This window comes from Mustela nigripes, chromosome 1, assembly GCF_022355385.1.
Source record: "Mustela nigripes isolate SB6536 chromosome 1, MUSNIG.SB6536, whole genome shotgun sequence".
Taxonomy (NCBI): Eukaryota; Metazoa; Chordata; class Mammalia; order Carnivora; family Mustelidae; genus Mustela; species Mustela nigripes.
Genome location: NC_081557.1, coordinates 180,433,134 through 180,458,895, shown reverse-complemented (window position 1 = coordinate 180,458,895; position 25,762 = coordinate 180,433,134). Strand labels below are relative to the sequence as shown.

At 35.7% G+C, this 25,762-nt stretch overlaps 2 protein-coding genes across 3 annotated transcripts in view; one reads left to right on the top strand and one right to left on the bottom strand.

Annotated features, from left to right (window-relative positions):
- Positions 1-684: 684 nt before the first annotated feature.
- Positions 685-4,632, top strand: C1H4orf3 (chromosome 1 C4orf3 homolog). The gene is made up of 3 exons (XM_059417076.1): positions 685-814; positions 1,299-1,833; positions 3,313-4,632. Coding segments are annotated over exons 1-3 (666 nt in total). The 3' UTR covers positions 3,314-4,632.
- Positions 4,633-5,852: 1,220 nt separating this feature from the next.
- USP53 (ubiquitin specific peptidase 53) overlaps positions 5,853-25,762 on the bottom strand; it is a 67,591-nt gene continuing 47,681 nt past the window's right edge. Inside the window, exons 10-16 of one of the 2 annotated variants that reach the window (XM_059377855.1) lie at positions 23,602-23,764; positions 22,638-22,790; positions 20,774-20,920; positions 18,986-19,724; positions 17,821-17,897; positions 10,039-10,141; positions 5,853-9,117 (exon numbers count right to left, since the gene is read on the bottom strand). In XM_059377855.1, coding sequence (XP_059233838.1) covers positions 8,130-9,117; positions 10,039-10,141; positions 17,821-17,897; positions 18,986-19,724; positions 20,774-20,920; positions 22,638-22,790; positions 23,602-23,764 — 2,370 coding nt within the window. In that variant the 3' untranslated portion in view covers positions 5,853-8,129. The remainder of the gene's footprint in view (positions 9,118-10,038; positions 10,142-17,820; positions 17,898-18,985; positions 19,725-20,773; positions 20,921-22,637; positions 22,791-23,601; positions 23,765-25,762) is intronic. The other variant, XM_059377860.1, reaches the window with a different exon arrangement.

Sequence of the window (25,762 nt, the reverse complement as noted above, 5' to 3'; positions counted from 1 at the left end):
TTCTAAATCTTTCCACAGAAATGGAACAAGAGTTCAGTATCACCACACAAACACTGGAAGCCACTCTATGAGAAGTTGATTATTTAGGCTCTGTTATACTCCAAAGGTACCTCGCCCTGGACACACTGACAGTCCAAAAGGAGAAGCGTATGCAATCATTACTGAAGAATGCTTCTTCTGTGTAAACTGCTTGGAACAAATTGTGTCTAACCTGACCCTTTGAAAGACAAGATAAACGCCCTCCATCAGATCAAGGAGGTCCAGCCATTCTGTTGGACTGACCTATTTCCGGGGACAGGAGACTGATTTAATGGGGGCATGAGGAAATGTGCTTGGATTTGTCATTTCCTATTTATTCTTATTCTAATCTATGCTCTTCTTTTCCTTTGCAGATAGATCCCTCCCCACTTGGTTGCTAACCCAATTCTTTCCACAACCACCAATGCAGCTTTTATGAGAAACATCTAAGGAATTTTCAGACAGAGGAAATGAAGTTCAGAGCATGTCACTCCAAAATACACACCCTACAAGTGGCATACTGATTAAATTAAAGGAGCTTGAGAAACAGCAGGTGCAAGAGGGTCACTGCGACTTTCCTGAATTCTTCCTGACAGGAGATAAAGCTCTCCTGGGAAAGGTGCCCTCCCTCTACCAGGAGGAAGAAAAACAGTCTTATCACCGGAGATGGGGAATCAGGCTGAGAAACCTGTGCAAACCAACCTCGTTACACTAATGTTTATCTTCCTAGTCATTCTTCCACAGTTTGCTACCCCTGACCCAAACCCTCTGTCTCACGTGATTCGTTGTCTACAAGGTATAAAACGTTCCGTTCTGGTCATTCTTTGAGTGCTCATTCTCTTGCCGAGGTTCTCACATACATGTTTTTTTTAAAAAATTTAATAAAACTTGTGTGCATTTCTCCTGTTTGTATGTCTTATGTCAGTCTGTCTGGACCCTCTTGAAGACCCAAAGAGGGTAGGTAGAGAATTTTCCCTCCCTTACAGTGGTCAGTCGTTTTCTTTCTGCTAGCACTCTAATCTCATAGGGGACCACACTTCCAACCCTTTGGGTTATTCTACACGCAACATTCTCGTGATTTGCTCTCTGGCCCCCTAAGAAACTCACACTCATAATACGTCTGTCTCATTATAGCTTTCACAGGATTAAATAAGTGTAACGTGTTATATACACAAAACAAAACCTATTAAGAGGGGGTCCTAAACCTGGTATAAGGGACCCCAAAGAGCAGGGATAAGGAAAGGGGACTGCGGGGAGTGGCAGGGTAGAATCCATCACCTGAGAGGAATGGGACTTGATAGTGACTTCTGACGAGGCGAACGCCTTTTCCTTCCAACGAAACCTGTCTAACCGGCTTTTCCCCAGGGGCGGGCGGACCAGCTTACTCCGCTTCCCGGTGGTGGCCGAGCTGCCTGCCGGCTGTCACGGAGACAGCGGACTTTCGGGCGGCGCCTGCGCGTTGGAAGAAGAGGGCACCAGGCCGGCTTCCGGCGATGAGGAACGCGCATGCGTAGGCGGCCAGACTGGGGCGGGTTTAGGGCAAGGTGAACGCGGAAGTAGGGTCCTTGTTTTTCTGGCTACTCGGTCTGTGTGGGGTTCCTGGTGCGAGATGGAGGCGGGCGCAGCTGCGGAAGATGGTCCGGACGGTCCTCGGGAGCGGCGAGGCTTGGATGAAGCTGGGAGGCAGCAGCAGAACCACGAAGTGCGATCTCAATCCCGGGCCGACCGGTTTCCAAAGCATTCCTACTGGTTGGATCTCTGGCTCTTCATCCTCTTCGATGTAGTGCTGTTTATCTTCGTCTATCTTTTACCATGGTGAGTACTCTGAACGCAGGGTTGAACCGGTAGGGAGTTTACCACCACAGTTGGGGGGGTGGGGAGCAAGGTAACCGAATTCCAGAGAGTATGGTATGCCCGGTAATATAGCTGGTGAATGGCGGGGTGGAGAGGCGGGTGGTGTTGGGGTCGGGTTGAGGCTGGAGTGAAAGTGTTCTTCCCTGGCACCTCAGTGAGCGTCTTCAAAGAGGTGTGGGAGAAACTTGGCTTCCTAATTTTTCTTCTGTTTTGATTGAAAAAAGCTGGATTTGACTATCTGCACTACCACAAAAAAATTAAAGAAGTTATTTAGCTTTTCTGAGCTTTATTTTTCCATTTACCATTTGGGGCCATAATAACAAGGTCATAGGGGTGTAGCGAGGATTAAATGAGGATTTTCTCTAAAAGCGATTCGCATTTTTGCCTGGCAACAGCAAGCGCTTGACTAAAGGTGTTGTTACTATAACTACAGTTTGACCTCTAGGAGGCCAGGTAGGTATCTCAAACAGGTCCAAGCCTGAACGACTACTAACTTCTTACCAAAATGTACTTATTTTTCAGTGTCCGTATTTCAGTAAATGTTAACTTTATTCATTCAGTACTCCTGCCAGAAGCCTGGGACTCTGATTGTCCCCTTTTGCTTACACCCACACATCCCAAAACACCCAACTGTTAAATCACAAAATTCTGTAGGTTCCACTTGCAAAATCCTTGCTCTCCGTTTTCATTGCCACTGACTCTGAAAAGACATTTTTGGAAGAGGATAAGGGGAAGAAAAGTAGAGAAGGCGCTGGGGAGCAGAACAAGAAGAGGGACAAGGACTGAGGTGATAGGAAAAGTTCAGGAGAGAAGCAGTGAGTTGAAGGGCGGGGCTGTGGAAGAAAAGCAGTGCAGCTCATTTGGACATTAGGGAGCTCTCTTGGACTTTGGAGTTGTTGACTTATCATAAATTAACTTTTCTCAATCATTATGCTTATGAGTTTGCAATCCATGATAGGCAATTATGTCTTCTTTCCCCGCCCCAAAATTTTGGCAAAGATTTGGGCATGACCTCCTCGTATCTAAGACCCCATTGTCACTGATTTCTTGGATGTGTTAGATTAGAAGGCAGAGGGTTGAGTGGAGTGAATGGAAGAGGTGGATATTTCTATAAAATACTCTGCCAGACCATTTGTAGAGTTTTCACTCTCCTCTACTTCCCCTCCTTTTTTGGTAGAGACTGATACCTCAAATACAGTGTTTTGTTTTGTTTTGTTTTGTTTTAATGAGTTTTCAGCTCTGGATGGAAAAATGAAAAGAAGAAGAAAGAAAATGGAAGCAGTAGGAGGAATAGTCCAGGTCTTTTTTTTCTCTCTTATCAATACATAAATCATTTAGGAACAGGAAAGTGACTGAGACAATCTAGATTTTCAGGTATTGGGTCTAAAATATTAAATCTGGAAGGAGGAAACATTGTTGACAAATATTTGGTTTTTACAGAATGGTTTGCCTGATGTCTAGATTAAGAAGTTGACTCCTGGAGTGGATTCTGAAAATGACTGCAAACTTCTTGAACAAAGAAGACAGGGTTGTGCAACAGAATTTCAAACTCGGAGGAACTTTTTTTTTATTTTACATACTCTTGTTACTCCTTTTGGGGACTATAGTAAGTGGGTAATGATTTCACCCATTCATAGCTAAGTTCTTAAAATTACTCTGATTCATGTTTAAAAGCTTTTCAAACATCTGATGGCTTTATAGGGGCTGAATATTAAAGTATTTATACATAAAGGTTTAGGGTATTCATTAAGAAATATGGTAATGTCTTGCCTTTAACAGTTTAAGTGTTAACCCGGGTTTAGTATGATGCAAAAATGTGGTAAAATATTAAGATGAAGTATTTAAAAATAAATTACTTAAAAACAAGGGTGAAAAAAAGGAGTTAGAGCTGTACAGAAAATGCAGGCCCACAGTGTACTGGCTGTAAATAACAGTTTAATTTTTAAATTAAGTGGGCCTCAGTTAACAGTTACCAGATTGATAAAGTCCCAGAGAAAGCATACTATCCAACTGTGCATGTCCTCTTACCTGGATGTCCCCTTCCTTCCTTTTAAGTTCTTGAACTTCCCTAAAATAGGACTGTGTTTGAAACCCATTTTTTATTCTTGTGGTTTTATAAAGAATGCTTGCCAAAATATGAGGCTTTTTGTTTTTTAAATAATGTCTGTACCTTAAATACTTCAGCAAAGTCATTTCAACAAATATTTGAGCACTTACTCTGGGCCAGGTGTAGTAGTGAGGAAAAAAGACAAAAATTTTCATGGAGCTTGCATTCTTTTATTTATCTAACAGTGTTAGTAATAATTTACATTCTAGGAGTGATTAGCTAGTGTTTAACAGAAAGGTCACACTTCCTATTACATAACAGATACTTCTTTATGTAATGGATGTTAGAAAGGGGCTCTTGTTGAAATTGGTGACATTTGATACATGTGAATTGCCTAAATATTTTGAGGATATTCACCTCCCTTAGAAATAGGGCATAGATCTGGTGAACTCTATACCTTCTCTCTTTTAGAATGACTTTAGAATGAAATCCAGGACTGATTTTGGAAGATTTTAGTTGCCAATTGCCAAGTACAAGGTAACAATTATGCATCCAGGGTATTGCATCTACTTGAGAGAGAACCTTTTATGCAGAGGTTGATGCATCTAAAGAAACACAAAATTGGAATTTTATTGAGTATACCAGACAGTATGAACTGTTTTTCTGCTGTTTGCTAATAATTTTGTCCAATAAATGTTTATTATGTAGCTAAATTTGGTCTGATTTTGGATTTTGCATTTGTTTAAACAAATTACTTGGTAAGTAGCAGGGTTTAGAAAGGATTACCAGTTCTCATGTAGCTTAATGTTGGGTTATACACAAAATTTTATAATCCGTACTATGTTTCTGAGCCTGAAATCAGCCTACTACCACAAATACTGAATATTCTGAAAATTTCTAGCAGAGGGAATGTAGCAAGGTCTTGCTGTTATGACATGACTGTAAATGGCATACAAACTGGTTCCAGCAGGAGGGCTGAGTCGTTTCTACAGCTAATGAATAAGAAATTATACCTACTGTGCCATCTCAAGTATAGTGAGTCCTTACAGCACCCACACTTGAAGGCTAAATGGGTAAAGGGTAACTAAATGTGTAAGGCCAAGAAAAATTGGCAAACTTGCTATGATGAAAACAAAGAATAACATCAATGTTTTAATCTGATAAATTTTAATCTGATAAATTCCTTTGTAAGTTTCAAAAACTTAATTTCATATAAATGAAATGATTATTTTAATAACCATTTGAAATGAACTGGCTGACCAGTTATTGTGGCAAAGTCTTTAGGATTTACTTGTCTGTGAACCTGAAAATTTAGGATAGAAACATCTCCATGTATCTAGTCCCTAAATGGCATGGGGATACATTCAGAGACTACAGGATTATTTATTTAAGGTCTTTAAGGTTACTTAATATAAATTATGTTCTAGGATAAGGATCCTCAAACTGGCCAATGGGCCAAATTTGGCCTACTGCCTCTTTTGATCAGGCCTATGAGCTAGGGATGATTTTTACATTTTAAAACGGTTGTAAAAAAAAAATGACTATGTCATAATGTAAAAATTATATGAAACCCATGTGTCAATGTCAAAGTTTTATTAGAACACAAACATGCCATTCACTTACATACCATTTATGGCTTCTCTCACTACAGTGGCAGAACTGGAGCTGTTTGTTACAAAGACCCTCTGGTCCACCAAGACCAAATTATTTACTATGTGGCTCTTTATGGAAAGTTTGCCAACTCCTATAGGAGCCCTGCTTTAGACCTCACTGCAGTTACACTTTTAGGAGCCTCTAGTGATAATATTTTATAATTAGTGATAGTCCAAGTACCCTTGAACTTTAAGTTGATTTACATTTCTCATAAAATACATAATCAACATGTGAGGAGAGGAAGCCACAATTTATGAATGCACAGAAAAGTCCAAACATGTTAACTTAAAAATCAGTTTATCTTAAAAAAAATTCTGAACCGAAAGAAACTGATTTCACAGAAAAATAGAACAGTCTGAAGATACGTATTTTGAACATTACAATAATTATTGGTTGCATTATTTCAGAAGTTACCATAATTTTATAACAAGAAGAAAACACCTACAAAAATTAGGTACTCTAGAAATTTATTTTACCTGTGAATAGTTAATAATTATGTATTCAAATCTATACCTGGAGTGTTGAATCAACAAAAACAGTTTCTGGTTTTGTTAGTACTATTACATGATTCAAGTAGTTTCAGCTGGACAGTACTTTTAAAAAGAGCCAAAATGAGATTTCTATTTTGATGTTGCAACTCAAATGTTGAGTTGAAAATACATATCTATGAGACTGCTGTTAAATACAAGATACTAGTGTGTATAGGTGTCAAATAATACATTTTTAACTGGACATCTTTACCAAATAGAAATCTTAGAAAAAAACTAGACAGTGTTTTTCAAAGTTACTAAAAATGCTTGAAACCCATTTTGTAATATTTTACAATGTTATAAAAGTAGTAATTAAATACAATATTTCAAATACAATTTTAAAAACTTTACAGTATTTACAAGCCTTCCATACTAAAAGTTATGTTAAAAATAAGCTTTCTTAAAAGATAAAAGTTTAATATAGTCCATATTCAAGTATTTCTAAGTTAAGAGAATATAAAGTAATAATCACGTACTGTTATGGTTAGAAAAGGCAAGTAAAAACTTCTCTAAGTGGAAGACAATAATTGACCAAGATTTCTTAACTGGGTAAGATTAGGTTTTTACAAGCAATTATTTTATAGTTATCTAGGAATACTTATTTTTAATCATTTACATTTTAGAATATTTTAATTTATGGAGTTGGTCAAACATTAAATTTAGTAATCAATTTACAGAATTAAGTTATATGTATAAAATTTATTAATGTAAGAAAATTTTTAATTTTGCAGTTCTCAATTTTCCTACATGGACAATACAACACTTAGCCACAATATGTTTACCGACTTAGTACAAAATAAAATGACAACTAATGAAATAAGGCAATTAATGTAACTTAATTTCATTTAGAAGGTCATCATGATAATGGAAAATTCTTTTACTTAAAGAAAAAAAAAAAAGTCCTCTCCATGAAAGTAGGGTAAAAGGACTGTTTAGAGAAGAAAAATGGAAGGGATGCTCAAATTAATACATTTCATTAATACTAAACCCTCTATATGAAAGTAGAAATTGGATCTGGAACCCAGAAATACTCGGATTCAAGAATCTGAAAATCATTAAAATGAGTTGACAGCCTATAAAGAGAGGTTAAGATGATAGCAGGGAAAATTCAGGCAGTCACAGTGAGATCCCCATTGGCCCCAAGTTAATTCCTAACACTGGTTATTAGCAGCCCAAAGTAAACCAAACCAAAATAAAACCTTTCACATTTCATATAAAATTAGAAAAAATGTAACACATAAATATACTAACGTTAAGGATTTCACTTACTTTTTCTTACTTTTCACTTACATGGCTGAAGTAAGTTTACGATATAACAGAGGCCTAATTTATGTTAACTAGGCATTATGAAGATTGAAGTTCTAGGAGCAAAATTAAGTTTCTTCTCTTCTGACCTTAAGAATTTAATTTTAAAAAAACTGCTTTATCATTAAGGCTTCTCCCCTCCAAATGCTATCATTTCATATGATACCATATGAATATATGCCTCTAATTCATATGATAACCATATCATGGGTTGGTATTTTTTAAGACACTTAAAGGGATCATAGGTAGTAGACTATCACAGAAGTCAAAAACAAATGGGTGAAGCCCTCTTGGTTGGTTACCCATTAGAAAGTGCTTCTTCATAAAGCAAATACTGCTTTGACTACACCAACTATGTATCACCTGGTATTTTTCAGTTAGCATAACTTACCAATCTATATATGTGAGTACTGGTTAGTTTAATACTTAGGGTCTACCAGCCACATACAAAGGAACAAATCACATTTTTATTTAACTGCAGCAGTGACTTTTTGCATACCCTCTATTTTTTGTTTTGCAGGCACACCAAAACTATTCAAAGGGAATTTCTAAAATACCCAATAAGTTGAGCAACACAAATAAAAAATATATATAGAAAATTAATGTGATTAATAACTTTAGAAATGCCATGGTTTTAGTTTCATATATCACCAGGTTTGGTCAGTCGATTCCTATTATATTTTCATGGCCTCTGAGAAGTCTAAGCTTACCAGTTTCATCACTTATCTATTACAGTGTATACTAGGTTTATACCTCTGCTCAGAAGGGCAGTTTGAACCAAGACTGCTGTGTAACACAGGTGCTAGCCCTCTTTCACTCTGAGATAGTGCTTTATCATTACAAAAGCTACTGCTCTCTGGAACATGGAGCTTGGGTCTCTGGTGGTATTTCAGTCTGTATGTATCAGTCATGCAGCTATCAACTGAAAAATAGGTAGTTAATGAAATGGTCTCATTTGGACAAGTAGAACTAGAGTCTATTTCTGGTTGGCATAATGCATCAACAATTGTACCCAAATCTGCCTGAAAATCTTTAGTTGAAAAGCTTGATAGGTGGTTTGGTGTGTTGCCAACAGCCTCTTTTACTTGAAATGTTTCCTTAAGTCTTTGATCACGCACATATGTACTCATTTCTGAACCTGATTCTGAATCCAAACTTAAACTGTGCTTTGGAAGACTACAAGAATTAGCTTTAAACATCTCTATAAGTTTGACATTAGGTGTGGGATTGTTTTTCTCTGACTGTAGCACACTGGTTATAGCATATTTCTTTGGTGGCAAAGGAGGCGGTGGATTATGGCTAACAGATTTTGACATCTGACAATCATCAGACCTGTACGTTGACTGAATTATATGTTCCCTAGACAGAGAGTTCTCAGAACAACATTGTTCCATCATAGTTTGCTGCTGGATGAGGGGAGAAGTTTCTGGCTTTAACCCAACAGGTCTCATGTGTGAAGACCACAATGAAGATGATGAGACTACTTCATTACTGTTCATTCTCTTTCCAGGAGCAGAATTATCATCATGAGAGAGTAAACCTGTTCTTTCAGAATTTTCTGCATTAAGCCACTCAGAAAATTTGCATTCACTTGAGGTTTCAAGTTTCTGTTCACCTGACTGGTGGATATGCTCTCTTGCTGCACTGTCCTGGAGTATCTGTGTACCTGAAGAAAGGAATAACTTCCCATTGTTTTCACGTATATGTGACCTATAACATAAAAATAAGGACAAAGCTAAAACACTATATACAAATAGGCAAAATTGTAGGAAAAACAAACTTTTGTCCTGTAGTTTAACTTCTCAATATATGCCTGATGTTACTTTTGTAACATAACAAAGATGGAAAGATATTTGTAACCATTAACATTTTACACTCTCTGACTCCAAAATGTATGCCAAGATACAGGAATGCTAGAAACACCTGTCATTACCAAAATTAGATTTCTAATAATTAGCATAATTTAAAAATTCATTTCAACTTACACTGAAATTACATTTCTTTGTGACAAAATGTAGCATAGGCTTGAAAAAAATGTTGTAAGCAAATACTTCAATACCCTAAAAGGCTTCTTGACCAACATTATAAAGCTTATAGCAATAGAGACAACTCTTGATATACAATGCTATAAAAGGATAGTAGACAAATTAAAAATAATTTAATGAAGATTACCTTTTTTAGATAACAATTTCTCATATGAAGATAAATGATATCACACTGCAAATTATTTTTTGTCATGAAAATTATTTTTCTCAAACTTCACGGAATTGAGTTAGAGCAAAATGATGAAAAGAATAGAGGCTTTGCAAGGTAGATAAGAGCTGTATTCAAATTTCAGCTCCATTGCTTTGGACAAATTACTTATAATAAAAGCCCCTAATTTTCTCTTATGAAATACCACCCACCTCCTACAAATGCTATGAGGATTACAACAATCATGTATTGTACCTGGTACTCTGTAGGCCTTATATCCTTAGGTCTATGTCCTTTTATGTCCCAATAATACAGGCATCATAACATTGTAGACCCATTGTTTTCAGAGTAGTAATATGGATTTTTGCCCTGATAGAGTTCCTATAATACATGCATTTAATACAAAAGATTTTAGTATTTCTAAATATCTTTGATTACCTTTTTATCAAAGGATTTTTTATTTGTAGATGTGACTCTGGGTGGAACTCCTGCGAATTATAGCCTACTTCCAAATTCTTGAGTTCTTTTTTAAAGGCTGAGGCTAGGAGGGAGAAAAAAAAATTATTTAATGATCTTTTCTAATTTACTGAGCATATACTTCCCCATAATTTATGTAAGGTTTCCTACAAATAGGTTATTCTCTTACAACTAGCAAAGATTAATTCTTCAAGTTTCAGCTCAAATAGCTCTTTTCTGAATACTTTATACAAAATAAATAGCTGTTTCTATTATCACTTGAAAACGTTAGCTATGCCCAGATAACACTATTGTTGTTAAGACTGCAGGGAGCTATGTGTTTCCCCTTGAGACATAGTCTTTGCTGACAAAATGTCAGGGAAATCCTGCATTTGAAGACAGATGGCTTGGGTTGAAGTCTGGATTCACTACTTACTGGCTAGTAGCTTTAAGCAAACTTCTCAATCCCTTAGAATCTAGTTTCCTCATTCATATGAGATAATGACACCTATTTTACCTTCTTCACAGGAACATTAGGAACATCAACTGAATTAAAGTGTGGGGGAGGGTAATATGGTTAACATGTAAAATGTTAATACTATCACTCAGTAGCTACCATTTATTGACTGCTGACTCAAGTTGTAGGGAGTTCATAATAATTATTTCATTTAATCTTTACAACTGAACTTTTTTTTTTTTTAAAGATTTTTTATTTATTTATTTGACAGAGAGAGATCACAAGTAGGCAGAGAGGCAGGCAGAGAGAGAGGAAGAAGCAGGCTCCCTGCTGAGCAGAGAGCCCGATGAGGGACTCGATCTCAGGACCCTGAGATCATGACCTGAGCCGAAGGCAGCGGCTTAACCCACTGAGCCACCCAGGCGCCCTGAACATCATTTTTTACTTGAAAGATAACAGATAAACTTTGGTTACTCAGACTTGGGTATCTGGCAGAAATTTTCTTGAGAATAAAAGTGAACCTGTCATTTCTAAGGAAAACAACTAGCATTATTTATTGCCATTATATAAAATTTAAGTTTTTAGATGAAAATAAGAATTTTGGAAACTTTTATCCACCACCATGAGTTTTTAGCTTCTCAAGAATTAGAAAAGCTTTCCGCTAATATTTGTGGTGATATTAACAAATGTATTTTTTAAATATAAAGAAATTTATCAACGTTTGGAAGACTTGTATAATTTAGCAAATCAATATTTTCCAAATAAGGATATACTGATGTTACAAAATCATGCATGAGTAAAGTAAATCATTCTTTAAATGAATAAATAAATTTTCCTTTATAAAAAATAATACAGTAATTATTAACATATATAGCCTACCAAAACAAAAGCTCTTTGAGGTCCTCAATATTCTTTAATAGTATAAAAATATCCTGAGGGCAAAGCATTGCTTCAGTTGATTGAAAATAGTCCTTAAAAAATCTCAGTCACAACTGTTCTGTGAAACAGTTCCCCTCTTTATACCCAAGGAAGTTAGGTGACCCAAGTAAGGCTATATAACTGGTAATTGACAGCATTTAAACCAATCCAGGACTAACTCCAAAGCCAGTGCTCTTTCTACTACCTGCAAGCTCTCTTTTGCATATGCCACTAAAATCCAAGATCATCATACAAATCTCCTCCTGAGGAAACTAGGCCCACAGAAGATATAAAAATATATGGCTTTAGCTTAAATATTCAACTAATTCCCTATACTTCTGTAGAATTCCAGTAAGTTTTCAGTATTCATTTCCTTTCAGTGTTCATTTCCTTTCATTCTCATACTCCTGACTGTACTCCCAAGTCTATGAATTGAAGAATATAAAGAAAACAAAGTCATTAAAGCAGCAACTTTATTTCTTAAACAATAACAAAGAAGTTTATCTTAGATGGCTTTTATCCCTAAATTGATTTTCTAGGTATATTTTTTTAAAAACTACTCTGTCATTCAAAATTCAACTGGAATATATAGTTGACCAAAACATCTAAATATTATCTGGTGAAAAATCTATATTTGATTATCAACAGCCTCTGCTAGTTAAATCTTGAATTTCTTATATAATATATATGAGAATTTAATACCTTATATTATTGCTCACACAGTAAATGTTACCTTCCAATAAAAACCTAAGATAGTAGAATGAAGGGAACTAGAAGTCTGGCGTTCATTTGCTAAAGATTTCACATTCCTACATCCACTAGACTGCAGTAAGTTCTTTATTATTGGACAATATGTCCCTTTTTTGTTATTTCCCCTAGTATATAAAAGATATTCAGTGAAAGTCTAGAGAATGAATAAAAATTACATGGAAAACAAAACTGTTTTTTCTTCTTGTAAATATCCCCACCTTGTTCACCATGTTCCTGACTCACAGAATCAGGACTAGGTAAGTATAAGCTACGATCAATTCTTCTTACCTTTCCCCCTGACCTATCTTGAGTCTATCAATTGCCACACTAATACAAATCTTAAAAATAAAAGGCAGTATAATTTATCCCAAAGAGTGTTAGTTGCTTGTAAGCCTAACCCACTGCCAAGGCTCATAAAACAGCCTCTCTTCAATAGCTACTTTATGGGGGGCAGGGGAAGTAATGTCAAAAAGAACTTCAATAATTCTTTAGCCTGGAAAATTTAAGTTGAAATTACATTATAATTATCCATTCACCTTGATTTTAACTTCAGAATGTTTAACTTATCCATAATTCCAGGTTTATTATTCACAAACACCAGAAAAAACAATTCTTAAAAACCTCTTTACTATTATTAATGTATCCATATAACAGACAGCAGGAGGCAGCAGAGGTCTTATAAATATGTTTGAAATTTTAATATCACGATGGCAGGCATTCAACCAAGTGGTTTGACTTCAGAATTCCAACTAACTTAAAAATAGATGTGTTATTTTTCTCTTCTGCTGACATAAACATCCATGTGTCTTTACTGGGAATTTTGGCTCCAAGTTCTTTGCAAATCTAAAATGGTCTGATTTTTACACTTGGCACAGAAGACACCTTAACATCAAGGCAAGAAGCGTTAGTTAATAATACTAATTTTGATACTTTATTTTAAAAAGCCCAATAGTGAAATAGTTTAAAAGCCCAAAATATATGTTTCATCTGAAAAGAAGATCTATATTTAAAATAGGCTTAGGCACCAATAAAACCAAACTGCTGTTCTAGACAATGTAATCTTCACTCTTGTTGCATAGAGGGATTTCAAAATATAACAGCAAAACTACGATTATAAAGCCTAAACATACAAGAGCAATAATCTAATCAATGATCTGATTTACAGTTTAAAAAAGTGTTAATAAAATTTGAATACTTTGGAAAAAAATCACAAGATTTTAACTGGCCTTTCTACCTTCTTTGTTTCATTTTCCTTCTACCTCCAGAGATCTTACTCCATCAGTTACTGGTCTGTTTATTCTTATCTTAACACCTTTCTCTTCTCTTATGCATCATTAGTTCCTTATGCTCTGTAACATAAATGCAAAACTAAGCTCTTGGTTGCTTCTTTGTCCTCTAAGTACTACTACATTGACATTTGTTTACTTGTTTCATTAACTTTACATTGTACTCTAATTTCCTAAGACGTTTATTTGAAAATAATTTCAAAAAGTTCAGAAGAACCAAGAGATTAAAACTACTACAAAAATTACCTGTATATCTTTTACCCAGATTCACCCATTAACATTTTTTTCTGAACCACTTGAAGTTAAAAACACCATGGCCCTTTACTATTTCTAAATACTTCAGTCTACCTCAAGCTTGCTCCTATTTCTAATGTTCCTCTTATACTGCTTTTCCTCTATCACTAATGACTTACTGCTAATCAAACCTGCATTTTTTAGTCCATATTCTGCTCAATCTGTGGCAACCTGTCTTCTTGAAACTCCCCATTTTCCTGGTTTCCCTGTGATAATCTTCTCTCCTTTTTTTTTTTTTCTCATCCTTTTAGCTACTCCTCATACTTCCCAAAGTTGTTCCTTCTCTCTATCCTTAGCTCATCTCTCTTATTTAGCAAACCCCACGTTTTTTCCTTTGTCTCTTCTTTTCCTTTGTCTCCCTTTCTCCTGAGTGATACAGTCCATGTCTATGGCATTCAATTCCCATATATGTGGCTGGTTACCGAACGAATCCTCTCTCCTGAGTTGTAGACATACGTCCTTAACAGCCTAATAAATCTATTCACCTAGATGATAAATCAAAAAATAAATTTGGCATCTTCCTCTCATCCCCCAAAAGTTGTTTCTTCTTCTATATTCCTTGATTTGGTACACTGTGATTTACTTATGTAAGTCTCAAATAACAGCTATCCCCAGCTTCTCCTCTTCCTCCCTTTTGTACATCTGTCATAAAAACTGACTCCACTGTCTACACTTCCTTATAAACTCTCAAATCTTCTTTTGTGATACTGGTACTGCCTTAGTTTATGTCCTCACCTTTTCTTTCCAGGCTGTCCCAACAGTCATCTAACTACTATTTCTCTCACTGCTCCAAATTCACTCTCTACATTGCCACAGTCTTTCTAAAATGTGAACTGGAGTGTATTACTCTCCTTGTCCTCTGGTGCCTTTCCACTTACTGTAGGATTTAAAAATAGCATAAAAATTTCATCATGAGTTGGCTTCTGTCCACTCTCTTAACTATCATCTTACAATTTCCATATTCGCTCTCAGCCTTGCATAGACCAAACTACCTGTATTCTTACAATATGTGATACTTTCTCCCAACCATGTAGTTTTGAACATATAAAGTCTTCTGTCTTGAATGTCATTTAAGGCATCTGAAATTCTCCTGATCAGTGACCCGTTTTAAAAGAGGAGCTAAAATAATCTAAATGGCACTGTGTAAATTTGAACAATGTTCCCAAATAATGGCTTTAGGCAGCATTCAAACCCATAATGACATAGGCAGAGAAACCTATGTAAAATCTTTGTCAACGACAAAAATACCAATGAAATAATTACAATGGCACTACTATAGATTTTTAGTTCTCTGACATCAAGCAAACTTGTTTGGATTGTGTTAAAACTCACTTAAATATCAAAGAAAATATGAAAATAAAAAAATTTCTAAAGCTCTTTAGCTTTCTAAATCTGTTAGCTATTTATAGAAAGTGATTCTTCAGGCCAATAAATGTGCCCCCATTTTACAAATAAGTAGGAGAAAAGTCATGCCCAAGAAAGTCATAGCAAATCACAAAGAATTAAATTGTGTCTTACTGAAAACAAAATCCACACAGGGTATGTTTTTAGCTTGGGAAAAAAAAAATTCCTATACCACATTCTCAAAGAGTCAGGGAGGGTAATGCAAAGAGACACCGTAAGGCAGGAACATTAACAATTCTCAAAGCAAAGACCAGCTTAAAGAACTATTGCAGGTTTTGACATTTCTAAGTAAGAAATAATTTTAACATAATACAACTTTTTAAAAAAGATTTTACTTATTTGACAGCGAGAGACACAGTGAGAGAGGAAACACAAGCAGTGGGGAATGGGAAAGGGAGAAGCGGGCTCCCCGCTGAGCAGGGGGCCCAATGGGGGGTGGAGGGGGCCATCCCAGGACCTTGGGATCATGACCTAAACTGAAGGCAGACACTTAAGGACAGAGCCACCCAGGTGTCCTTTAACATAATTTATGCGGTTAAATAAGTGGGCTACACAAAACCACAAAAAGAAACAACTGCACACTCATTAGTGATTAGTGATAATTATCAAAACAAAATCCCAGAAGAGAGTTAAGTGTTAGTGAAAATATGGAGAAGTTGGAACCTTTGTGCACTGCTGATGGGAATGTAAAATAACCCAGCAGCTGTAGAAAACAGTGTGGTGGTTCCTCAAAAAAATTAAACACATAATTACCACAGAATCCTGCAATTGCACTTCTGGGTATATACTCAAAAAGAAATGAATGCAGGAGTCTCGGGTATTTGTATACCAATGTTCATAGGAGCATTACTCACTATAGCCAAAAGACAGGAACAACCCAAATGTCCATCAGTAGATGAATGGATAAACAAAATGTGTATATAATGTAACATTACTCAGCCTTAAAAAGAAGTTAAATTCTGACACATGCCACAACAGGAATGAATCTGAGAACATTATGTTAAGTGAAATAAGTCAGTCACAAAAAACAAGTACTGTATGATTCTATTTATCTGAGGTATCCAGAGTAGTCAAATTCATAGAGACAGAAAGTAGAATGGTGGTTACCGGGGACTGGGAGGGAGGGGGAAATAGCTGTTTAATGGCACAGAATTTCAGTCTGAGAAGTTGAAAGAGTTCTGAAGGTGGATGCTAATAATGGTTGTAACAATGTGAATGTTCTTAATAACACTGACCTGTCTCTTAAAAATGGTTAGAATGGCAAATTTTGTTATGTGTATTTTATCACAATAAAAAATATCTTTTTTTCCACAATAAAAAACACATTTTCAAATAGGTTACACACACACTCTTTCATATTAAATGGGGAAACCCACGGCAAAGCTCTTACAGCAATGCATTCTTGACCATCAAAATCTCTCTGGTGTTGTGTTTTTATTACTCTCAGGAAGCAAGCATCATTTTGTAGAAAGTACTGAACTTGTAGTTATTGTTCAATTTCACTGACTTCTGCTGTTGACTTCTGGCCAGCCCTTTACTGTTTCCTGTAATACTTGCTTACCAGACTTATCAGATTTTTAAAAGAGGCGAGACATTTTATATAGGAAAGGAAAGTTATTTCCTTAATATGTTTCCTTCTGATATTATACCACTTGATAAAAACAAAATAATTTAACATTTAATCATATTCAAAGTCTGTAACCTTAAAATAATCCCCACAAAAGCCTTAAGAATGATAGATTAAAAACAAACTTTAAAATTTGTTCTACACGGCTATTTTTATTGTGAAAAATTTTATCTCTTCTAATCCTCTGAATTCTAACCTTTGAAAATACTGTTTTTGATTGCAACCTCAATAATCCCCTTTTTCATCCTTTTCCTTCATCCTTCTCCCCCAAATCCTTCAGGTATATCCTCTCATTAGAAGCCTGAATTCTGTACACATTCAAAAATGCTATGTGTGAGTAATGGATCACCTATAATAATGCCACCCCAATAATATATTTACTACTTCCAAACTGAACTTTTCCAACAGGTTGCTTATCCATTTTTCTATCCTGTCCCTAACTCCTATGGCAGACATTAGGACTGTCCAACATATTACAGATCCCCTTCCAGGCACAGGTTAAGACTACTTTCCCACCCTCTTTGAAATTAGGCTTATCTATAAGACTTGCCTTCGCTAATGAGATGTGAGTGGAAGTACATGTATCACTTCTGGGTTGAAGTTTTAAGTGATTTCTGTGTCCTCCTTCAATCTCCTCTCCCCACAATACTGCAAGGTTCAGAGAAGCATCTATGGAGATGGAATCTCATTAGCGTGGGGCCCTGAGTGTAGTTAAGAGGAGGCTCCACGAGGACCTCCACTGGTCATATACTACCAACAAAAATCTCAGGTATTGACCCCGAGATTTTGAAGTTATTACCACTGTGTATCCCAGAACCCAGCCTATCCTGATTAACACACTCCCCTCTTTGCCAGTTGCCTGAAGTGGCTACTCCCATCCTTTCAAAGCCTTTAAAAGCATTAACTCTATCAACTTCCATCCTCATTACTCATATCTTATCAGTAACAGGACTGTTCTTAGCTTCTTTACTTTTATTACAACTTATTCTTTACAGCTACTATTACAATATATGTAAGTAAAATTTTACCTTCAAAGTAGTTTTTGTTCTGTTGGGAGGAAGAGCTGACACATTCTATATTTAGGTTGTTTGTCTTCACCTGGTCACTAAAACACAGAAGAAAACATACCAAATACATCAGCTATCATGAATTATTATTTTAGTTAGAATCTGAGAAAAAGAAAGGAAATAACATGTGTTAAACAATTATTATATGACATGTGTTGTTCTAGGGGATTAATCTGCATTATTTAATTTACATCTCTACAACAACACTTAAAAATAGTTATTATCTTCATTTTATAATAGGCGATTAAGGTTGTCAAAGTCAAATCCATTTGCCCAATACTTAAAATCCAAGTCTATCTGGTTGCAAAGCCCTGATCTTTCTACTACCCTAGGCTACTCCTTTTTGAGTTGTGTTATGAAATTACTCTGCCAAACGAAAAAGTTTTCCGAAGTCCTTATTGCAACGATTATTTTAATAAAATACAAACATTTGATTTTTGCAAATCTGGCTTTTTAATAATAAATGTGATAAAAACATCAACTAATAACAAATTAAGATGTCTTAGGTGGGTTAAAAGCAGAAATTGTGACTAGACTGATGTAAGAAATCAGCCAATTAAGCTGTGGACATATTTTAGAGGTTACAAAGAAAAGGGCAAATGTACTGCTAACAGTAATATACAAATACATTCAGAATTAATTAAAAATTAATTGAACAGAGACTTAGTTATTTGGCTGCATTCTTTTACATTTGCTGAAGGAAATAAATCTCTCCTCCATGAAACTGGCTATGAAAGTAGAAAATATCCCAGCTCTGAGTTACCGATGTTAGAGATGGGATAATGGACATTAAAGAGACCAAAGATTTAAATAATTAGCTTAATGACTTAAGATGCAGCCAATTTAAACTATGCTTTGAAACCTGTAGTATGTATTAATAGTTATCAGTGGCAACAATAACAATGTATTTCTGTACTTTTAAAATTTCCTAAAAATATTTTTGGAATCAGGAAATAAACATTAAAAATAAAAACCCTGAAATATCAAATAACTTGCAATATCTCAGGTCTCTTCACTCTGCAGTCAAGCTCTTTCCATTACACTTAATCGAACCAAGACTTTGAAATTACTTCACGTAACAGGAGAGAATGATGGGGAAAAATCATTCATTTAATATGCGCATTACCTGCAGGATACTGTTTCTTTAACACCACTGATATCCATTACTGTGCCATTTCCATCGATAACAGGTGAATCCAAATTGGCAGATCCATTACTGACGTGATCACTACTTTCATATCCAGACTCAGTCCTTTGCATCTGCCAATTGTCACCATGAACTTTAGTCTCATTGAGGCCTTTATTTTTCTCTGCTCCTTTTCCATTAGATTCAAGGGAACTCCTGCTTCCTATTTCCTGCTTCATTTCATCTTCATATATGGTCATTAAACATTTTTGCTTTAGGTTGTCTTTTGGCCAATTGTTAAGGCTCTGATCTTTGCTACATTTAGGTTTGTTACTAATACTTGGTTTATGTCTTGGACTATGCTGCCTTTTTTCACTTTCATTAAAAATACTATCAACATTTAACGTTTCTCTCATAGGTTTCCAACTTCGGGTCCGGCTTTTACTACTGCCACTATAGCTGCTTCCTTTATCCCTAGAATCTTGGCTGCTGTCTGTATCATATCCAGTGCCACTGTCACTCTTAACTTTGCCAGTTACTTTCTCTCCTGGGGCAAGAATCTGGGATTTACTTGAACCCAGTGTTTGTGCAGAAGCTCGACTCTGATGGGCAACTCGGTCATGTTTACATGGTCCTCTTCCTTGACTATGATAGAGATGTGGGTTTCCATATTGTCTAAAGCCATTTGGGGCAGGAGGTGATCCAGACTTGAAATGTGGAAGGTCTTCATCAACCAAACCTTTAAATAATTAAATAAAGATACAAATGAATACTCTTCAGAGATACTTTTTAGTTACAAGCCAAATACCTTGTTTGAGAAGAAATGTTAAGCAGTAATAAGTGAATAGTAATTATAAGATTTATATTATATCACATAGTGATTTGACATTGAAAAGTGTTTTCCTCATTCTCTATGTTTATGAGAGGCATTTGTAAGGTAAGCAGTTATATACTGATTTTAAAAAATGACCTCTAAAGTAGATCATAATTAAAGCCTTAAAAAAACAAATAAACAGTATTCTATCTCATTTATCATTAATGAAAATTTTAATAATAAAAGTATTTTCCATCTCTTATACTGGTAAAGATTTAAAGTTTGTTAAGCCAACTTCTGCTAAGAGTGTGAAGAAGCAGATAATCACTCAATTAGTGGGAGTGTAGACTGGTTCAGTCTTTTAGGAGAGCAGGTAAGCCATAGCCATCAAAATTAAGAATAAACACTCCTTAACCCAGCAATTCTCCAGAAATAATTTCATGCTCTAGCTATACACAAAAAAGTACACAAAGGTGCATGTAAAAGGATATCACTGCAGCAAAAATCTTAAATCAGGTTTCAAAGTCTAGCAAGGATCATTTAAATTATGGTATGTCCATAAAGAAAAGAGGATAAAGCCATAAAGAGTAAGGCATGCTCATAATGAACTGCACACTATTAACAGAGGGAAAGATGAGAGGCTGCTTTTCTCACATAATTTTATAACCTTCTTTCTTATTTGAATGTACCATATGGGGGAACTGAATGTGTAACTAAAAGGAAAGTTAAACCATCAGAATAAGCACAAATATTCCCGGCCAGAATTAAATAAGAACCAGAAACATTGCATATTCACAGATTTAATAGGTATATTAAAGACATCATATTGAGATATGTAACATAACATGTAAACAGATATATATAACAAATATAAATAAATTATATTAAGTTGTATTAAAGTTATAAAATCTAGTTTAAAAATAAGATTTTAGCAACTCCTTTTCAAATGAATACTATTAAGCTCTTAAACTTACCTCTGTGTCGGCCCAAATCTTTTCTTTGTTCCCTCTCCAAATCTTTCCTTTGTGAGGAAAGTATGTTCCTCTGTTCAATGGCTTTTAAAGCACATTCTCTGGAAATGTCTTTTATTTTTTCCCTTTGATCACTGTGACTTAACTTAACTGTAAAAGAAATCATTCTTATAAATGATATAGATCAGTTTTCAAATTGCTCAAAAGTATGAACTGAACTATAAAAATTTTAAGATGCTATATATTTAAAACAAAATATAAAGTATACTATGAACTCATTTTTCTGTTTAACCAAAAAACTCAATGTGATTTATCCTCACACTGGAGATGCATGTTGGCTTTTAAAACTTCTTCTATAGCTCCTAAAGCCAGGTAATGGAAAAAAGAGATCTTGCACTGAAATAATAAAGGCTGAAGCTAAATGAGTGGTCACTATGTGTGACTATTATAAGTCAGACACTATTGTAAGTCTTAACTCATTTAATTCTTTGAGGTAGGGGCAATTATTGTCTCCACTGTGGATCAGGAAACTGAGGCAGAGAAAAGTTAAAAATTTGCCCAAGGTCACAAAGCTTGTAAATTTAGAAACTGGCTTATGAACCCAAGTTGCCTGGTTCTAATGTTTGTGTTTGTTATCACATACACAGTTTCTGGGCTTAAAAGTAGTTATCTTTTGACAAACAGCTTAATCTAAGAGTATGACAACAGAGACAGTAAAAGGTTCCATTAAGAACTTTTAAGAACTTTTAAAAGCATTTATTGTAGTTCTTTATTGATGACAACTGTTAATTCTGGATCCTATCACCCTTGATTAAATGGGTTAGTTTTATGGTTAGACATTACTTCATTAATGTATTTTACTTTATTTACTTGACAGAGAGAGAGAAAGAGATCACAAGTAAGCAGAGAGGCAGGCACAGAGAGAGGGGGAAGCAGGCTCCTGACCAAGCAGAGAGCCTGACGTGGGCCTCAATCCCAGGATCCCAAGACCATGACCTGAGCCAAAGGTAGAGGCTTAACCCACTGAGCCATCCAGGCACCCCTCATTAATGTATTTTAAAGCTGCTTATAAAATTATCCTGAACATCCACCTACTCGGAGTTCAATGTATTTCTTTTTTTTTTTTTTTAAGATTTTCTATTTATTTATTTGACAGAGAGAAATCACAAGTAGTCAGAGAGGCAGGCAGAGAGAGAGAGAGGGAAGCAGGCTCTCCGCTGAGCAGAGAGCCCAATGCGGGACTCGATCCCAGGACCCTGAGATCATGACCCGAGCCGAAGGCAGCGGCTTAACCCACTGAGCCACCCAGGCGCCCCGTCGGAGTTCAATGTATTTCTAAACCATAACTATACACACCATGCTGCAATTTAGACCCAAGTCACAGAACTTGGTTTGTGAAAATTAAAGTTGAGCGATGACAATAACAAGACAGAGTTGAATAAAAATGAGGTTAGGTATAAATTACAATTATAATAATTTTGAACTCCTACTGTTGCATTCACTAATGGTTAATTTAAATTTAGCATATATGCTAAATTAGTAACTCATGTTTTTCCCCTCCAAGTTCATAATTAACTCCTAAGAAGGCCATATTATGACTTTCTTTGCTAACTGTCCAGGTTGCCTCCAGCCTACTACAGCTCTGAGAGTATGGAGAAACCCAAATAGTAGTCAAGTCCAGTTCAAATCAAACTACAAGTCTCAGAGAAATGTGTAAAAGACAAAATTTTGTTATCTAGTTGTAGGGAAGTAGGTTAAGCACCCTCTTTTTCTATGGTACTTAACAGAAATTACAGATTTAGTAAAAAGGAAAGGGGGAAGCATAATTACTCAGGGACAACGTGAAAATGACAATTTAAACACATACCTGGTCCTCTACCACCACTTGTTTGAATGTGGCTCCGGCTAAATGATGAAATATTATCTGTTTGAAGTTTCTGATTTTCTCTCTGTTTGGCCTGATCACCAAATCCATTTTCTTTTGAATTATCTAACTTATAAACTGAGGACTTTTCACATCCTTAAAAGATAAACAAAAATGTATTATTCCCATCCTCTTCCCCACCAAAAGAAAAGAAGTCTGAATCTTTTTTTTTTTTTTTTTTTTTTAAACGCAATTTCTACATCCAATGTGGGGCTTGGGCTCACAACCCTGAGATTGAGTTGCATGTTCCACTGACTGAGCCAGCCAGGCTCCCCTGAATAATTTTTTTTTTTTAAAATATGGTGGATAACTGCTTATAAACTCAAAGGACGGACATTTTTGAAGGATTTCTACCTGCTTTGCAATACATTAAAAATGGCCGGGTGCCTGGGTGGCTCAGTGGGTTAAGCCGCTGCCTTCGGCTCAGGTCATGATCTCAGGATCCTGGGATCGAGTCCCGCATCGGGTTCTCTGCTCAGCAGGGAGCCTGCTTCCTCCTCTCTCTCTCTGCCTGCCTCTCTGCCTACTTGTGATCTCTCTCTGTCAAATAAATAAATAAAATCTTAAAAAAAAAAAATTTAAAAAAAATGGCCTATATCCTTTGGACTTTTTTAGTGTAGAACTTATTTTAACTCTCAATTTGTACTGCTAGAAAGAGCTTCCAGTCAAGTATCCCCTCTGTGCCTATTACCACAGAAGTGGGTGGTCCTGAGGGTGTTTTAGAGGCCACTGGTGAGGAAAGTCTTCTTTATAAAGATTAACTCAAAATAATCTAATATTCCTGAACTCTGTTTTACTGAAATTAAATTTTGAGATTATTCTCAAAATTAATTTTATCTTCACTCTATTAATACACAGTATGACTATGATACTATAAAGAACACTAAAAAGAACTTATAAAAATTACCCATATTTCCTGCAACGGATTTATAATGTGACCAGTTGATGACCTGCCTAAGTGCATCTTCTGTAGAAACTGCTGTGCCATCAGGGTTTGCGTAAAACAAAAGCAATGGCTGGAAATGACATCGGATACATTTGGAGACCACATCCTTCCATCTAGTCCCAACCTTCAAAAAAAAACCACAATGAATAAAAACAAGACAAAATCGTGTAATCAATGTGTTACATATTTGAATAGTAGAGACTAAATTAATTTGTATATTAAAAAATTTTAAGGAATTCAGATTGCTAGCAGTTAAATGTTCATATTATAGGATTACTTTTGTCTTAAACTAGTCTAATAAACATCTTTTCAACATTATTAAAAATTGAGAAAAATTGTACACACTATATCAAGATTTAGACGATCAAATTTTTTTTTGCTTGATGTTCATTTTATTTTTTTTAATTTTTAATTTTTTTAATAAACATATAATGTATTATTAGCCCCAGGGGTACAGGTTTGTGAACTGTTTACATACTTCACAGCACTCACCATAGTACATACCCTCCCCAATGTCCATAACCACACCACCCTCTCCAGAGCCCCTCCCCCCGGCAACCCTCAGTTTGTTTTGTGAGATTAAGAGTCTCTTATGGTTTATCTCCCTCCCGATCCCATCTTGTTTCATTTAATCTTTTCCTACCCCCCCAAACCTGCTATGTTGCATCTCCACTTCCTCATATTAGGGAGATCATATGATAGATCACTTTCTCCTACTGACTTATTTCGCTAAGCATAGTAGCCTCTAGTTCCATCCACGTCATCGCAAATGGCAGGATTTCACTTCTTTTGATGGCTGCATAGTATTCCATTGTATATATTTACGTCTTCTTTATCCATTCATCTGTTGGTGGACATCTAGGTTCTTTCCACAGTTTGGCTATTATGGACATTGCTGCTATAAACATTCAGGTGCACGTGCCCCTTCAGATCACTATGTTTGTTCTTTAGGGTAAATACCCAGTAGTGCAATTGCTGGGTCATGGGGTAGCTTTAATTTCAACTTTTTGAGGAACCTCCATGCTGTTTTCCAGAGTGGTTGCACCAGCTTGCATTCCCACCAACAGTGTAGAAGGGCTCCCCTTTCTCCGCATCCTCGCCAGCATCTTAGACTATCAAATTTTAAAAAGCTTTTCTACGTACAAGGTTGATTGACAAAAATTTAAAGGTAATTTAATGGAGAACGATGAGTCTATTCAACAAGGTGCTGGAACAACTGGATGGCCATATGAAAAAATGAACTTTGACACCACTACACATAAAGCACAATTAAATCAGAACAAGTCACACAAAAACTCTAAAGCTTATAGAAAAAAACAAAAGAGAAAATCTTAACAACTTTGGAGAAGATAAAGATTTCTTACTACATCAAACAGGGGTGACTGGGGGTGCTCAGCTGGTTGAGAATCTGACTCTTGATTTTGGCTCAGGTCATGACCTGGGGATCATGGGGTCCAGGGCTCTGTGAGAAGGTGGAGCTCCCTTGACATTCTCTCTCCTTTTCCCTCTGCCCCTCCCCCTACTTTTCAACACGCACACACACACTCTCTCTCTCTTAGAAAAATAACACAAAAGAAGATAAGACATCAAACAAACCATGAAGAAAAAAGTTATAAAATGGGATTCATATAAGAATAAATTAATAACTTCTGCTGTTTAAAGCTTACCATTAAGAAAATGAAGAAAACAAGTCACATACATCAAATAAAGAACTGATGTGCAGAATGAAGAATTCCTGCAATTCACTAATAAGAAAGATGACCAAATTTAAAATGGGCAAACAACTGAATACACTTCACCAAAAATAAAAATACCAAAGAATGGCCAATTAGTACACAAAAAAGTACTCAAAACATTGTTAATCATAAGCAAAATGCAAATTAAAACCACACAGAAATAACACTGTACATTCTTTATAAGGGCTAAAATTAAAGACTATCAACATAAAACTCTGCTGAGAATGTGGAGCAACTGGAATTCTCATACACTAACAGAAATGTGAATTATTATAATGACTATGAAAATCATTTTGCCAGTTCCTTATAAACTTTAACTACACTTATACAACCCAGAAGTTCCACTTCTGAGTATCTTTATATATATATATATATATATATATATA

Coding starts and splice junctions, on each gene's coding strand:
- C1H4orf3 (XM_059417076.1), top strand. CDS start 685: ATGGGGAATCAGGCTGAGAAACCTGTGCAAACCAACCTCGTTACACTA. Junction 815..1,298: donor CGTGATTCGTTGTCTACAAG/GTATAAAACGTT, acceptor AATCCATCACCT/GAGAGGAATGGGACTTGATA.